Source organism: Vigna umbellata, chromosome 7, assembly GCF_029865625.1.
Source record: "Vigna umbellata cultivar VRB3 chromosome 7, Vumbellata_1.0, whole genome shotgun sequence".
Classification (NCBI taxonomy): Eukaryota; Viridiplantae; Streptophyta; class Magnoliopsida; order Fabales; family Fabaceae; genus Vigna; species Vigna umbellata.
Window position 1 is genome coordinate 93,150 of NC_142171.1, and position 17,871 is coordinate 111,020.

Consider the following 17,871-nt stretch of genomic DNA (forward strand, 5'->3'; position numbering starts at 1 on the left):
TCATTATTTGTTCCGTCTAATTTTATTTTATGTCTTGTTGATCTAATTAAAGGTTTGTAGGTCATAATTTATATTTCCTAATTTTGTTAGTTTTTAGGTCAATAATTGATATTATCATTTTTTAAATCTCATTTTTTTTTGTGTATGTTTGTTCATATAATTTCATTTGTATTATGAATTTTCTTTGAATCCTAATTAAGTCCAAAATTCATTAAAGTTAAGAATAGTGCTCATCATTTAAAAAAATCTTCATGATGTCATTGAAGGAACAAAATAAAAATACATATACAATCATAAAAAAATATCATCTAAATTATTATTTTTTTTCGTGTTCGTTGGTAACTTTTTTTTTTCAATTCTTTTTTCTTTTTCCTTTCCTTCTATTTTTTTTCTTGAATTTCTTTTTCCTCATCTCTTCCTTTTTATTTATTTTTTCCCAACTCCTCCTTTTTCTTTATTTTTCTCTAAAACTTCTCATCTTTTATTTCTTTTTCTTCGCTAATATTCATCAAATATTTGATATTTATTACATGAATAATTACTTTTCAAAGTTAAATATATTTGAAGTTTTTAAACTTGAATGTGAAATTAAAATTCATCAATGTTTTAAACTTTAATATATTTTGATTCCTAAATTTTAAATATAATATAAATATATTCATCTTAATCCAAAATTGTTAATTTTGTTTAAATGTTAAATAATGTTTTAGACTGATATTTCAACTGTAACGTTTTAAACTATATAAACAACTTAAAAGCAGGAAAAAAAAATTGAATTGAGAAGATTATATTTATTATTTTTTATATTTAATTAAAAAAATAAAATTACAAATAAAACTTAAAATTACATATTATATATATGTATGTATGTAAGATTTTTTTTATAGAAAGAGATCTTAGTAAAAATGGTATGCTTGATTTTGTGAATTGCAAAAATTAGAATAAGTATTCGGACATTATGACTAAACCATTGAAATGAGAATTGTCTAGTAGTCTTAAAAGAAAATTGAGAATAATTAAATATGTAATTACTACTAATTTGTTTAGCATGTACGTTAAACAAATTAATGAAGTTAATATGTATAAAAGTCCAGCCCATTAGAAAACATATTGTAATATATAAGTGTATAGAAAAAAATAGATAATTATATTTTCAACATTTTATTGCTCAACAAAATCATGTTTTAAAACATAACTTCATTTCATCATTTGAAAGTTAAAATATAAACACGAGTTTAATATTTTTAAAATAATAAAATAAAACAATTAAATTGAATTTTTAATTTTAGATAGTGAAGTCATATTTTAAAAGTACGGACATATACAAACCGAAAGAATAAACAATATTTAAAAGATAGTTAACTGTATTAATTTTAGTATATTATTTTATTACTCAGTATTTAGTGGAAGTTGGGTGAGTGATTATATTATAGAAGTGTCTAATTTATCATCTTTCTAAACCATAGATTCCTAAAAATAGGGACAGTGGTGTATGCAATGTGAGGTGATCCCTATTCAAAAATGGCGGAAACAACAGCAGAGCACCACCGTCACCACCACCACTTGGTACTAAAATCTGCAATATGTTCCAGACTCCTCCTCCTCGGCCTAATCGTCTTCTTCCGCACTCTTCTCTCACCCTATGACACATCTGCAGCGTTAAACCCTCCGTGCCTCTCCACCCCCAACGCCACACTCTCCTCCCCTTTCCAAAACGCCGTCGTCTGGGACTCCGTCTACTTCCTCCGCATCGTTCAGTGCGGCTACGAGTACGAACAATCCTTCGCCTTCCTCCCTCTCCTTCCTCTCTCTCTTTCCCTCGTCTCCTTCCTCCCCACCCAAACACCCCTCTTCGTTATCTCCGCCTACCTCATCAACAACCTCGCCTTCGTTCTCGCCGCTCTCTACTTCTACAGACTCTCCTTAACCCTATTGAAGGACCCCGACACTGCGTTAAGGGCTACTCTTTTGTTCTGCTTCAACCCCGCCTCTGTCTTTTACTCCTCCATGTAAATCTTCTTTTTCTCGCACCTCTTTATGGATTTCTTGCCTCTGTGTTTGATTTCTCCTGAGATGGCAGATACTCCGAGAGTTTGTACGCTCTTGTGTGTTTTGGAGGGATGTATCACTTCGTCTGCGGCCGAAACAATTTGGCCGTTCTTTTCTTCGCGCTCTCCGGTTGTGCAAGGTCCAATGGCGTGCTTAATGCTGGCTATCTCTGTTTTCATACTATGCATCGCTCTTATCACGCCCTGTTTCGCCAGAAGCGTCTTCTTGTTAGTTCCTCCCCCTCCTACATTCTCCTTTTACTCTTTTCCTTCCCACTCTTTTGGATAAACTTTTTTTCGTAAATCTGTATGCTTTGTTTTACTACACTTGCCGCTGTCTGATTATTATACCATTAGTATAGGCGTAGCATTGGGGCCTTGAATTTATTTATTTATTTATTTTTCTTATGAAAATCCAATACAACTTGAGACATAGAAACCATGTTTAGTTGGAAATGTAGAAGCATTGTCTTTTGATGAACCAAAAATGGATTTTGTTTCCCCCTTTATGGATGATGTCAAGAAACGAATGTGGTTCACAATGGTTAATCCTACTTGTAGATGGTAGAAAGAAATTTGTGATGATTTTGTTTTTAGTAATGTTAAGAGGTATTTCTTAATTTAGGTTTGCAGAATTGCTTACAATCATGTTTTATAAGTTTGTATACTTGTTTAGATGTGTATTTTAAATAATACTCTATCCTACATATTATTTAGAATAACTGTATCGTAGTATCTCATTCACATGTCAGATCTGTGTCATAATAACTTCTTGATATGCGTAAATTGATTTTAACCCATAGGAGCGATTCCATTCATTTTACCTTTTTTATTTTCTTTTTCTGTAATTGTTTGCCAGGAAGTTTATCCAAAAATAGGAACCTTGATAAATGATTTGGAAGTCTGAGTGGAAAATGTCATTTGCATTCAGTCTCGCATGACTGTCTTTGTATTGATTAACGATGCAACTGTTTTCCATGTCTGGGAATTTGAATCAACCATGTTAATAATTTGCAAAATTAGGAATGTGGTTGCTGATGTTAGATGGAGAAAGAGAGGTGAATTCAATGAACTTGGCTGCTAGCCTGAAGAAATATATGGTTTCTTCAATATGTGTAATGTCATTTAAATAAATGACTAGAGATGGTTATGGTATTCGGTGTGGAAGATTGAGGATAAAAAGTGGTAGGGGTGTGCTATTGTATGCTACAAAAAAAAAATTGAGGGAATTTTGTAGTTGTGGATATTTCATGTGATAAGTCATAAACTAGAAAAGTGTGTAACCCGAACTAATAATTTTCTTAACTTGCTTAATTTGTTTCTTAACTATGTCCTTGATGCAAGGACCCTCATTAGGAAAATGCATGTGCGAAGACAGAAGAATAGAAATAAATATAGTAACTAACAGTGTTAAGTAGTTATAACTCACTGGGATACAAATAAAGTTTTAGCTCAGAGAAGTCCGAGTAGCTATAGTTAACTTCTCTGTCAGTGTTAGAATAAGTTGGACGTTGGTCTGAGAGGGAGAGGGAAGGGAAGTTGTTTGTAGTTTTTACTGGGAGAGTTTCTAGGCAGTCTTGAATTGCCACGAGTTGCACATAATTTTCTATTGCCTGATATGGATAAAGGATCCTTTAATGAAATCCGTTTTCTTTCTGTGCTATTGCTTTGGATCCCTACCCTTCACCACCATTCTATCAGTGCTAAAGAAACCTTTGTAAACTGAGGTATAGACGTTGCTCAAGTAGTTAGGGTGTTTTAGGATTGATTTCCATTTCAACTGAAAAGAAAAAGGTTTTCAATCATTGCTAGCTTGAAATATAAACTGGAATAATGGATTGATTCTTGGTCATTTTTCCAGTTAGCTTTGCAGATTATTTTTGTTGGAGCTTTACGCACTGCATGTATTTTTGCTCCATTTTTAGCTTTCCAGGCTTATGGCTATTACAATATGTGTGTTGGTCGTTCTCATGATGAAATAAGGCCCTGGTGCAAGGCAAGGATACCGTTACTTTACGGCTACATTCAAAGTCATTATTGGTATGTTCACTATTAAGTTCCAAAATTTATGTTGATTTATTTTGCTAATCCTATGCTATTGGCTGAATATTATACTCTATTCTATGGCTCTATGCAACCTATTATGATGTATTTTCTTTGTAGTGTATAATGTTAGAATTTGGATGTTTAAATATTCAGTTTTCCAGTTGATCATTGTTAAGTTCTGATTGTCCAGGGGTGTAGGTTTCTTGAGATATTTTCGGCTGAAACAATTGCCTAACTTTCTTCTTGCATCCCCAATACTGTCTCTGGCACTGTGCTCGATTGTCCATTATGCCAAGTCAAGGCCTCAGAACTTTTTCTCATTGGGTTTTTTAGCTCCAATGGAAGAAAAGAGCTGTGGATTTGTGTTTTCGTCAGGTGATCTCTCAAGGTCCAAAGAAGCTGATAGTGTGGGGAAATCCTCCTCTGTTAGGGTGGTAGAAGGTACGATTCTCAAATTTACAATTGTGTTTCATAATTACTTTGCACACTTTGAAGTGATTCACTAAATTGGGTATAACAATTTAATCATCTGCGTTGACAGTTTTTATATGGTGGTGTATCCTTTTCATTCTCTCACTTGCGGTTTGGCCATTTTGTTGTTTATCTGGTGTTCTGGTCATTCCTTTCTGCTGTATATGTACAGAACTACAAGCTATACTTAATTGCTTCATCCATTGCTCTGTACAGCATATAAGCATGCTACATAATCTTGTGACTTTGAATATTTAATCAGGCTTTATATCTTACTTTCGCAACCGTAACATTACTCACTCCTTCAACAGAACACTTAAATCTTAGGAGAAGAAAGAATGTGATCAAGGGAGACTTTGCCACTGTTCCCACAGAATCCGAGTCAGCAGAAGCATGGCCAGGATACTTGTCTGCATCTGTGCTCCCATTCGTGTTACACTTGGGATTCATGGCATGTACTGCTTTCCTTGTCATGCATGTACAGGTTAGTGTCAACTATCATGTTTTTTTATTATGCTTTTGTCTTTCATATTAAGAGAACTAACCCGTATAAACTTGAACTTTAGCTAATGATCATATTTTAAGACCTTGTCCTCTTAAATGTTCTAAACTTGGTAACCAGGGAAAATGGGGCAACGAAAATCGACATGAACTTGTTGCAACATACATCTCTCTACAAGGACTTATAGAAGAGAAAAAGAAAAAAAAATGAAATGATTTTTTCCGCAAGTTAAAATTAGTTTATTTACGAGTTAAAAAAATAAAGGTTCAGAAAGATTACGAATGAACTTTTACAAATTAGCTCATGTACAGACTAATTTGATTCTTTAGATAAACTTTTGTTTTTTCTATTTTCTCTTAAAAGTTCTTATGGGGAAGTTTTTTAAATAGTATTTGACTACAAGAAAAGTATTTACAGGCATCCTGCATTTTCCATCCTCCATTTTCTGTTACTAATGGGAACGTTTGGTGATTGAGATTTAACAGGTGGCTACTCGTTTCTTGTCAGCGAACCCTCCTCTTTATTGGTTTGCAGCGTACATAATGGCATATCCTACAAAATACTATAGATGGGGATACGTGATATGGGCATACTCTATAGCATATATATTTCTTGGTAGTTTGTTGTTTTCAAACTTCTATCCTTTTACCTAATGAGAAGAATGGAAGATGGTTCTCCATGAAAGCTTTTGGTCTTCTATTTCATGCAATGCCACGCACAAAGGAATGGCTACCCACCATGAAGCATCGCTGATACATTTTAGATTTCTCTAGGTTGCTTCGATTGAACTAATGCACCTTTCTTTTTCTCTTTTCTGTAATTTCACTTTGTTTATTGTTATTTTTCTCTGTTCGATACTTATATTGTATCATGTCACAAAGTGGTTTATCCTAGAAACAGGAATAGAAATGAAATACGTTTTCCTCCACCTGAGTTGATAGTTTCTTGGAACTACTCGAAAGACATGAATGAACAAAACAATTCAATTGATACATATGGTCTGCTCCTTGGAGTTGATTGGTTTCGCAATATACTCGAATTATTTGTTTATTCTTATCGTGTTTTAATGCTAATTCTGGAGAATTCTATGTAAAACTGCTATTCAATATGATTCTCTAAAGTACAATTTCTTTACAGTTTGTATGTTTTTGTAAAATTTTATTAATTGCATTCATTAAACGATAAACTATTAGTTAAGTCACATGTTATAACTCATGTTTTTCTAATTTCTTTTATCTTGTTTGAATTTCATCATCAAATAAGGAATGTTAAAAAAAAAAACTCAAACCCTAGTAAAGGGTAAACAGCACTATTTGCATCTTACTGTTTTTTTTTTCCTTTAAACAAAAACAATGACTGCAGTCCACTCACATCTTATTAGGGTCTCACCATTGAATATGGAAAATTGAAAGAAAGAGCTGCTGTAAAAAATAACTAAAGAGAAATAACACTATTTGCACCACATTATATTTTTTTTTCAAACAAAACAATGAAGATAAGGAGATATGTTAGTTATAAATCCAAAACTGTGATTTATACTATTAGGTAGAAAAAAAAGAAACAACTTAGTTTCTTTTAGACTTAGATTCAAAATTGTTTTAGTAGAAACAATTTCTTAGTCTTTTTTCGTTTTTGCTCAGAAAAATTATGAAGAAAATCAATTTGAAAGTTTTTCTGCATAGTTCCTCCAACTCTCAAATTTTCTTGAACTTTTTTAGTTCATTTAACCCTTTAAAATTCAGTTAGTGAAATGAAGGCGGTGATAAAGGAGATTTTAACAATTGACTTAATTTGGAATTTTCTCCAAAAATTAAGCATTGCAAGTTAAGTATAATAGTCCAAAGTTGTTTTATTTTCTCATTTCGAGTGAAAGATAGGTGAGAGAAATTGGAGCTCCTTACTACAAATAGAGTTGAAAGAAATTGGAGCTCCTTGTCATCTTCCTCTTCAAGTTCCATCAAATTGTTTTCTCAATAGCTAACTGATTCTTCTATCTCCATATTTCTCCTCTTTACGGTATGATATGCGACCTAGGAACAATCTAGTGTCATGGGTTACCAAATCCTGGTTCCTTCAATTTTTTTTTTCTTTCTAAAATCATGGTTTCCTAATATACAATACCATGTATACATAGACTTTTAGTTTGATAATTATTTTATTAGTTGTTTGAGAGAAAAAGTTCTCAAATATACATGTTTAAAATATATCACTTAAAAGGTATTCAAGTGTTCGTCACTAAATGACTTTAAGAGGATTTACTTTTATTTTATTTTATTTATCAAGAATTCATGACAGATGAAATGGAGAATTTTAAGATTGTTTAAGCTCAAGATTAAAGTAATAGAATGATAACATACAAATTAAAGAAAAAATTTCACATAAAAATAAATATTACTAATTTCATGAATTTTACAAGTCCTTAAATTTGAAATATGATTTACGTATTACTTTTGAATTATTAAGTTATAAAATATATTAGTGATAAATTATTTATTTTATTTTATTTTACCACTCAGTGTGTTAATCTCATTCAGTAATATTATGCGTTTAAAAGTAGTTGGTATAACATGTTTTCCTTTTGATATAACCTTCCAAAGTTGTTTAGTGAAATTTTTGGTTTTTGTTTTAGCAATTTGAAAATTATGAAAGTGATGTAATTCTTTTAAAAAATCCCAGAGGCAACTTATGCAAAGTTAGGGTGATTTCACGATGAAGAAGTCGTGTTATTAAAGGATGATTTCAATTAAATTGAATTGGAATCATGACACAGACTTTGGTACATAAGTAGAAGTCGTCAAAACTTCACACAATTTTGATTAAAGTCAAACATTATGTGAAGCAAAATCATGTCAACATTATACGACTTTAATAATTTTATCTATAATATAAAAGTCGTAGAATAATGACACGACTTCATTGTTTAGTTGATAATTTTTATTTTTCCTTTTTTCCCCTTATATTATCTAGTAAAAAGAAGGTCAATAATTACCATACGTCCAAGTCTCACAATAAAGCAAATTAGTACAACATTGAATAATCCAACCGTACATACAAATATCTTAATAACAACCATTGTGAATCTCCATGAAATTGAAGTTGTGAAAACATACTACGCCTTCTATATTATTAACAATACACTGAAGTCGTGTCATTATTACTATGACTTTTATATTATAAATAAAATTATTGAAGTTGTGCCATGTTGTCACGACTTTGCTTTGTAGAATGATTAACTGTAATCAAAATTGTGTGAAGTTTTGAGTACATCTATTTGTACATTAAAGTTGTCATAGTATGTCACGACTTCAACTTAATTTAATTGAAGTCGTGTATGAATGGCATGACTTCTTGATCAATAAGTTGTCCCAACTTTGCATGACTTGCCTTGGGTGGATTTTTTTTTAAAATTGCACCACTTTCATAATTTCCAATTTCAATTTCACCACAATAGTAAAAAAGCTTAAATCTTTGTATATTTTTTAAATACATTAATACATATAGAATTTTATACTTGAGTACGATAAGATAAATGTGTACAACACTTTTTATTTTTCACTAAAAAAAAAGCTCATTACCTACAACAAAAATTCATAGGTAAGGTAAAATCTCTACAGGTAACACAATATAATCTATAGTTTACTCACGAACAAAAGTCTATAGGTAAAATGATTGTAGGTAACATTACTTACAAATTTATTCGTAGATAATTACCTACGGATAAATCTGCATGTAATGTGTTTGTCTGAAGTAACTAAAAAACACCAGAAGGGGGTTGAATAGTGTTTTTGGAAAACGTTTTTCGCAACCATTATAATATAGCACATTATCAAGCGTGTGAATTATTCTTTTGAAAACTTAGACGCTCGACTTGAAATATATTGATATACTTTGATAAGGTTGTCGTGCTATTCAAAATGTTTCTACTATAATGTTTTGTAAGAACTTCCTTTAAAGAAAAATGATCGTTTAGCTTGGAAGTTCTTGTATTTTGAAATATAAAGCTCAACTACAAGTTTTTGAAGAGGATCGTTTAGTAAAGAGAAGAGAAAATAACACAAGAGATTTTATACTAGTTCGCTCCAACTGAGCTACATCTAGTCTCCTTCACAGATGGTTCCACTATAATCTTCACATGATTACAAATGAGTATTAACACCACTCTTGGTACTCAGTTACCTTGCTGAGATTTCCTCTAAGTATTAACACCATTCCTGGTACTCGACACCATGTCGAGATTTCCTTTGAGTATCACACCACTCTTGGTACTAGACTACCGCTCCTAGATTCCTCAACTCAAAAGAGTTCAATTGTAAGTATTTTAACCATGCCACATGGATATCAATGCCCATTTGTGTAACACAACAACATACATGAAATGGTATATTAACCATGTTATCTGTTATATCTCACCTCCACAATCATTTAACGATTATGTTAGTCACCTGCCTTCAACAACTTTTTGGTATTTTCTTTCATCTTAATTGCCTTTTCTTATTACAATATAACACACCAGAGGAATCTACCCAACCTCCACCACAAAGTACTTATCAACATGTATGGTCTTCTTCATAATCTCAACAACCTCACTACTAGTCATCTGGTCAGTCTAGTTTTCAACAATCACCTTTTCCCTCATACATAGATGCCCAACAACAAATGTCTTCTCACAAACTTCATTCCAACAAGTTCCCTACACATACAACATTTTTCTCTTTCTAATCATATATTTTTCCTAGTTCTACACAAAATCTTTTTGCAACTTCATCAACACTTCCATTTGCATATCATCCCACATCCTTCGTGTCATATTATCAGCTTACAATGCGGCCACAAATGCCACAAGATATTAACCAAAGAGAAAGAACATGAAGATAATGATGTTAAAGATCCACTTCAGTCTCCTTAAATAAAATCTAAATGACAATGAAAAAGATATCTTCATAGAACGTCATCTATTAAATACCTTTTTCACTACTTTGTAATGAACAAATTATCATAAACATGTTTTAGTATTTATATTCAGATTTACTTTCTATAATTTATTTTTTACTGAATTATATAACTACAAAAATATTTAATTTTTATTTAACCGTTGTAATTCCAAACGACTTCCTATTAAAAAAATCATACCAATATAACACGACTTAAGCACAATCTTATTAACACTAAAATCGTCTTATAATACTACGGATTTTTCATTTGATTTGTATAGTGAAATCTTGTTATAATATTACAACTTATTCATTTCATCTGCATGATTAAAGTTGTGCCATGGCCAATTTTGCTTTGTTCAATAATTAATTTTTAATCCAAGTCATGTAATTATCTAATGATTTGAGATTATATACTGTTAGAATAATTATTAAGTCTACCTATGATTAGTATAGCAGGACCTAAAGTAGGTAGTTGTGTGTTGGGTTATCTATAATGATTGTTCCTAGCAGTTTAGGACAACCTCTTCATCTTCCATCCATCTATTGTATCAGTTTTATCTATATAAATAAGAGAATTGAGAAGGGTCTAACAAGCCCTTCAGAACTATTTTTCTCAGTTTTAGATCTCAAGTTGGTATCAGAGCAGGTTCATCCTGCTCTGGTTTCTGTCCTGGGTTGTCCACCAGCACTGTCACTGCTGTTTGCATCTGTCCGGTGCCGTTCGCCGTTGTCCGCGGCTGTCTCGCCACTATCTGCAGCTGTCAACTGCATTTTGTAGTTCTTCAACTTGGTTGTCCGCCACCTCGCATCTGTCCGCTGCTGTCCACCGCCGTTCGCCACCGTCCGCCGCCGTCCGCCGCCGTCATTGTTCCGTCCGGCGACCACTGGATCTGGTTCGCCTCTTCACGCGACAGCCAACCCCACCGGTGGGTTCGCCTGATTCTCCTCCACGCTCCGCCATGCGCCGCCTCTTTGTGCGCTGCGAACAGGCGCGTGCTGTCCACGCGCCGCCCTCTGCTCACCGGAAAGTCGCCGCGCCACCTCCATAGCTGTCGCCCTCTGCTCCTCTGTCCGTTCTGCCCCTCAAAATATTACTTTGGCGTGTCCAGAAGCTCCCCTTTAAGAAAACCCTAAGAAACCCCCTAGGGTTTTCTGGTTCTTCACGGTTTTTTCTGGTCCTTCACGGTTTTTCTGGTTCCTTCTCCTCTTTTTATCAAAGAATGGGGTCTAGAAGTGCTCTTTCTTTCTCTAGAAGTCCCTCAATCACTTCCGAAAAGCTAAATGGAAAGAATTATCTATGTTGGTCTGTTGTTGTAGAAATGTGGTTCCTTGGTCAAGGACATTATGACCACCTCGAGCAGGATGGAAGTCAAGTCCCTTTTGACAAAGCTGAACAATGGAAACAAGCTGATTTCCAATTGTGTGCCCTATTGTGGCAATCTGTGGAACCCCAACTTTTGATATCTCTTAGAGCCTTCAAGACATGTCACACTTTTTGGAAGAAAGCTCAAAGCATTTGTGCTAATGATATTCAACGTCTCTATGATACCGCAAACAAGCTCGCCTGTCTCAAAATGACAGACCATGATATGGTCTCATTCATGACTGAAGCCCAAGCAGCTGTAGAAGAATTGAGAATGTTCTTGGAAGTGGAATCTTCGGAAGATATCAAAAAGAAGCTTGACAAGTATTATATGGTGATGATCCTCCGTGCTTTGCATCCAGATTTGAGTCACATCAGAGATCAACTTCTGACAAGTCATGAGGTCCCTTCCTTGGAAGCCTTGACCACACGTCTTCTTCGTGTTCCCGTGTCTCAGTCTCAGGAAGCTCATGAAACAATGGAACCATCTGTCATGGTTGCCACGCGAGGAAGAGGAGGACGTGGCACTAGAGGAGGAGGACGTGGAGGTCGAGGACGTCCACAGTGCTCTTACTGTAAGAGGGTGGGTCACACCCAAGAAAACTGCTACTCCTTGCATGGCTTTCCTTCAAAAACCGCCAATATCTCTAAGGCTGAAACTTCCACTTCCAACTCCAAGTTCACTGAGGAAGAGTATCAAGAGTATCTGCGATTAAAGTCTAACAGTTTGGCGCAATCATCTCAGTCTCCAAGTACGTCCACAGCTTGCATTTCTCAATCCATGGAAGGTCTAAATTCATGGGTAATTGACTCGGGTGCTTTTGATCACATTTTTGGTAATACCTCATTGTTCTCAACCCTTTCCCTCCAAGAAAAACCCCATTTCATTACCCTTGCAAATGGCTCTAAAACTTGTTCAAAGGGAGTCGGTCATGTCTCCCTGTCTCCCTCTCTAACTCTGAAATCTGTTCTTTTTGTCCCTAACTGTCCATTCAATTTAATTTCCTTAAGTCAGTTAACCAAAATGTTACATTGTTCAATAACTTTCGATTCAAAATCTTTTGTTATACAGGAGCGTGGCTCGGGGAGACAAATTGGAGAAGGATATGAAGCTGGAGGTTTATACCATTTTGGATCTCGTCCACGGGTATCTTGTGTCGCAGCTCTTCCCCCTAAAGTGTTACATGATCGGTTTGGCCATCCTCACTTGTCAAAGTTAAAAAAGATGTGTCCTGAACTTAGTGGTCTTCAGACTTTAGAATGTGAGTCCTGTCAACTAGGAAAACATGTTAGATCTGTCTTTCCAAAAAGGTCTCAATCAATGTGTACTTCTAGTTTCTCTATTATTCATTCTGATGTCTGGGGACCTAGTCGCGTCTCTTCTTTTGGTTTTAGGTATTTTGTTACTTTTATTGATGAGTATTCTAGATGTACTTGGGTTTATCTAATGAAAGATCGCTCTGAATTGTTACCCATTTTCACATCCTTTTTGAATGAAATCAAGAACCAATTTGGTCACGTAATTAAAGTCTTAAGAAGTGATAATGCTAAAGAGTATTTCTCATCAATTTTTTCTTCACTTCTTAGCTCCCATGGTATTTTGCATCAATCCACTTGTCCTCATACACCCCAGCAAAATGGTATAGCCGAAAGAAAAAATAGGCACTTGGTTGAAACGGCTCGTACCCTTTTGCTTGGTGCTAATATTCCTGTTCATCACTGGGGCGATGCCATCTTAACTGCATGTTTTCTTATTAATAGGATGCCCTCCTCCTCTCTCAATCATAAAGTTCCTTTCTCCATTCTCTTTCCCAATGATCCTCTCTTTCACACCTCTCCTCGAGTCTTTGGTTGTGTTTGTTTTGTTCACGACATGTCTCCGGGGCTCGACAAGCTCTCTGCTCGTGCGATCAAATGTGTCTTTTTGGGCTATTCTCGGCTTCAAAAAGGGTACCGGTGTTACTCTCCTGAAACCAAAAAGTACTACATGTCTGCCAATGTTACCTTCTTTGAACAGACACCTTTCTTCTCTCCCTCTGTTCAAGATGTTCATATCCTCCACCAGGCCCTTCCTCTTCCAGTGGTTGAGTCTAATATCTCCAATGCCTCAGTCAATCCAAGTCATGCCCAAGGTCCTCCTGAACCTTCCTCTCCACATACTGATATCCTTCGACACAGTACCCCGGTGAGTAATCATCTTCCAGAAAATGGTGGATCTCCTCCTTCAGATTCTTCTCCGTCACCATCTCCTGTCACGTCTCCTGGTGAAGATGATTCTGCTTGGCCCATTGCTCTCAGAAAAGGTACTCGTTCCACTCGAAACCCTCATCCCATTTATAATTTTCTTAGTTATCACAGAGTGTCTTCCTCCTTTTATTCCCTTTTATCCTCAGTATCTCCTGTGGTTATTCCTAAAAATGTGAAAGAAGCACTTGATCATCCTGGATGGCGACAAGCCATGATTGAAGAAATGCAGGCTCTTGACCGCAGTCACACTTGGGAGCTTGTGCCACTTCCCCGGGCAAAAAGGCTGTTGGTTGTCGATGGGTATATGCAATTAAAGTCGACCCTAATGGTAACATTGATAGGCTCAAAGCCCGGCTGGTTGCAAAAGGGTACACTCAGGTTTATGGTCTTGATTATTGTGACACCTTTTCTCCCGTGGCAAAGATGACTACCATTCGATTGTTCTTTGCAATGGCAGTCATTCGTCATTGGCCACTTCATCAGTTGGATATCAAAAATGCCTTTCTCCATGGTGATCTTGAGGAAGAAGCTTATATGGAGCAACCTCCAGGGTTTGTTGCTCAGGGGGAGTCTGGTATGGTTTGTAAATTGAACCGATCTCTATATGGGCTCAAGCAATCACCACGTGCTTGGTTTGGAAAGTTTAGCTCCATTGTTCAAAAATTTGGGCTAAAACGCAGTGAAGCAGATCATTCAGTCTTTTATTATCATTCGTCTCCCGAGAAATGTGTTTACTTGATAGTATATGTTGATGATATAGTTATTACAGGAAATGATACTGCTGGAATATCTCAGTTGAAGGAGTACTTGTGTAGACATTTCCAAACCAAGGATCTTGGGAGCCTCAAATACTTCCTAGGCATTGAAGTAGCTCAGTCAAAAGATGGAGTTGTAATCTCCCAAAGGAAGTATGCTCTGGATATTTTGCAAGAAACAGGCATGATTGATTGTAGACCTGTTGATAGCCCTATGGATCCAAATCAAAAATTAACAACAGAAGAAGGTGAATTATTCCCCGACCCGGAGAGATATAGGAGGCTAGTTGGAAAACTAATCTATCTCACTATTACAAGGCCGGATCTATCTTTTGCAGTTGGAGTGGTTAGCCAGTTTATGCAAGCTCCATGTGTTGGCCATTGGAATGCTATCATTCGCATTCTAAGGTATGTGAAAAAGGCTCCCGGGCAAGGGCTCTTATATGAAGAAAAAGGAAGTCTTCAGGTATCAGGATATTGTGATGCTGATTGGGCAGGTTATCCTATTGATAGACGATCTACTACTGGATATTGTGTTTTCCTTGGAGGAAACATTATCTCATGGAAAAGTAAGAAACAAAATGTAGTGGCTCGATCAACAGCTGAGGCTGAATATAGGGCAATGGCTTCATTAACATGTGAACTTATATGGGTGAAGCAGTTCCTTCAGGAGCTTAACTTCTGTGACATCCAGAGTATGAAGATGTATTGTGATAACCAAGCTGCTCTTCACATTGCATCAAATCCAGTGTTTCACGAGAGAACCAAAGATATAGAAATTGATTGTCATTTTGTTCGGGAAAAATTATTGTCAAAAGAAATTTGTACTGAGTTTGTTGGATCAAATGACCAACTCGCAGATGTGTTGACTAAGTCGTTAAGGGGACCTCGGATTGAGTTTATTTGTTCCAAGCTTGGTACATACAATTTGTATGCTCCAGCTTGAGGGGGGGGTGTGTTAGAATAATTATTAAGTCTACCTATGATTAATATAGCAGGGCCTAAAGTAGGTAGTTGTGTGTTGGGTTATCTATAATGATTGTTCCTAGCAGTCTAGGACAATCTCTTCATCTTCCATCCATCTATTGTATCAGTTTTATCTATATAAATAAGAGAATTGAGAAGGGTCTAACAAGCCCTTCAGAACTATTTTTCTCAGTTTTAGATATCAAGTTATACAAAAATTTTATCATTTTGGCATGACTTCAACTCAATTTAAATAAAGTAATGTGAGGCAAAACTAAAGTAAAAAAATAAAATTAAACATAGAATTTTGATTTATATATAGAGATTTTTTATGCAATCAAATGTTTAGATATATTATAGGGTTAAATATGTTTTTAGTCCCTTAAGTATCAGGCGATTTTGTTTTTAGTCCCTACTCAGAACTTTGATGGTTTTTAGTCCTTGTTGTTTTGAAACTCTGACTATTAGTCCTTAAAATTGGACGGCGTTAAGTTTTAGTGGATGTGGCAAACGGCGATGCCACGTGATCACTGATCTGCTCTCTTCTCTCTCTGCCACGTTGGATGTTTAAGTGTTGAACTGAGATTAAGTCAGTTAATTACGTTGATTGAAATCAGTTATAGGGTTCACAATTTGTTAAAGTAAATTTTTGAATTGGGGAAAAACGTAGTTTTACTGGAAGCATTATAGTCGAAACATTTCACAAGAAGTATTGTATCTTGGTGGTCCTTGTGGTGTTGGTTGCGGTGGTCGTTCCGGTGGTCGTGAAAGACAAGCGTAAAGACAAGCGTAAAGGTAAGCTAAGCTATTGTTTTTCTGTTTCGGTTATGGTTGTTCCAATTTGTGCGTAAAGCGTTGATGTGTGAATGTAGGTCTATAAATGGTTTTCGACATTTGTTTGCATCACATGGGGAAGTTTGTTAGTAATAAGGGGCTACAGTATGTTGGAGGAGAGATACACGTGATCAAAGGACTTGATCCGGATCGTTGGTCGTATTTTGAAGCAGTTGGAATAGTTAAAGAATTTAAGTATGATGCAGACTTCAAACTTTGGTGGAAGGGGTCCAAACAAAGGCTGATGAATAATGTGAGATTATTGAGTGATGACAGTGAAGCACTGTACTTGGCTAATTATGCAGAGGAGAATAAGGAAGAGGTAGAAATTTATGTTCAACATGTTCCTAGTGAGGCAGTGGAAGTTCACTTTCTTAGTTGTGGTGAAGTGGTTGAGGAAGTGGAAGAGGGTGATGTTGAAAAAGGAAACATAGACACGGAGGAAGTGGTTTCCAAAGTGGATGAAATTGTACAAGAGGGTGGAATGGGTGTAGAAGAGGGTGAGGAATACTGTGATGTTGGTCATGAACAGCAAGAGGTTGAAAAGGGTGAGGAAGAAAAGTGTGATGGTGGTCAAGAACAGCAAGAGGTTCAAATGGGTGAGGAAGAAGAAGAGTCTGGTGATGGTCATGAAGAACAAGAGGTTCAAATGAGTGAGGAAGAAGAGTGTGATGGTGGTGAAGAACAACAAGAGGTTGTAATGGGTGAGGAAGAAGAAGAGTGTGATGGTGATGATGAACATGAAGAGGTTGAAATGGGTCAGGAAGAAGAAGAGTTTGTTAGTGGTGATGAATATGATCATCTTGGGGAAGAAGAGGAAGGGGGGAATGTTGTTGAGGGGGAAGTAGAAGCTTCAGCTGAAGAATGTATGGATGACAGTGAAGAAGACAGAATGGCTAATGAAGATGATGGATTTGATGTTCAGAATGATAGGGTGGACCAATTTCGAAGAAACATTAATCCAGTTTTGGATAGGTGGAATACAATGAAAAAGAAGAAGAAATGTGTGAGTAGAAGAGGCAATGTTGGGGAAGGTTCATTTATACTGAACGAAGAAGTTGGAGATCATGAGATGAATGAAGAATACAATAGTGATGAATTGGATTCAAATGTAGATAGTGATGAGGATGTGAGGTTATCAAAGGGGAAATTTAAGAAGTATAGAAAAGATGATATGAACAAGAACTTCAGATTTGAATTGGGGATGGAGTTCTGTTCTTTAAAGGAATTTAAAAATGCACTATTGGAGCATAGTGTATTAAATGGAAAAGAGGTTAAGTTTCTGAAGAATGACCTCAACAGAGTAAGGGCAGTTTGTAAAAACAAATGTGGTTTTCTGATTATGGCTAGCAAGGTAGGAGGCAAGCAAACATTTAGGGTGAAAACCTTGGTTGGAAGACACAATTGTGGAAGGGTCTTTGGAAACAAAAGTGCAAATGTCAACTGGATTGCACAAGTATTAGTAGATAGGTTTATAAATGTGGCTAACATGACTGTGAACCAAATAATTGATGACATTAAGAAGTCATTCAGTGTTGGAATAACTGCTTGGAAAGCTGGAAAGGCCAAGCAAATTGCCTTGGATTCTTTGGTTGGTGATGGAGAGCGACAATACGGTCGTCTATATGATTATGTGGGTGAATTGCTAAGAGTGAAGGCTGGAACATTTAAAATTAAAGTCAATCAACCCCAACCAAGTTTGCCT

General features: G+C 35.7%; 2 protein-coding genes across 2 annotated transcripts; both read left to right on the plus strand.

The window, feature by feature from the left end:
• The first annotated feature begins 1,450 nt into the window (after nt 1-1,450).
• On the plus strand, nt 1,451-6,061 carry LOC124822106 (uncharacterized). The gene is made up of 6 exons (XM_088095446.1): nt 1,451-2,009; nt 2,081-2,276; nt 3,910-4,088; nt 4,285-4,535; nt 4,877-5,049; nt 5,553-6,061. The coding sequence occupies exons 1-6, from the start codon at nt 1,522-1,524 to the stop codon at nt 5,718-5,720; spliced, it is 1,455 nt and encodes a 484-aa protein (XP_087951572.1). The 5' UTR covers nt 1,451-1,521; the 3' UTR covers nt 5,721-6,061.
• Nucleotides 6,062-11,221: 5,160 nt separating this feature from the next.
• On the plus strand, nt 11,222-12,474 carry LOC148194889 (uncharacterized). Its single transcript, XM_088094896.1, has 2 exons — nt 11,222-12,200; nt 12,437-12,474. The coding sequence occupies exons 1-2, from the start codon at nt 11,222-11,224 to the stop codon at nt 12,472-12,474; spliced, it is 1,017 nt and encodes a 338-aa protein (XP_087951022.1).
• The last annotated feature ends 5,397 nt before the right edge of the window (nt 12,475-17,871 follow it).

Coding starts and splice junctions, on each gene's coding strand:
- LOC124822106 (XM_088095446.1), top strand. CDS start 1,522: ATGGCGGAAACAACAGCAGAGCACCACCGTCACCACCACCACTTGGTA. Junction 2,010..2,080: donor TCTGTCTTTTACTCCTCCAT/GTAAATCTTCTT, acceptor CTGAGATGGCAG/ATACTCCGAGAGTTTGTACG. Junction 4,089..4,284: donor TACATTCAAAGTCATTATTG/GTATGTTCACTA, acceptor CTGATTGTCCAG/GGGTGTAGGTTTCTTGAGAT.
- LOC148194889 (XM_088094896.1), top strand. CDS start 11,222: ATGGGGTCTAGAAGTGCTCTTTCTTTCTCTAGAAGTCCCTCAATCACT. Junction 12,201..12,436: donor TGCTTTTGATCACATTTTTG/GTAATACCTCAT, acceptor TTTGTTATACAG/GAGCGTGGCTCGGGGAGACA.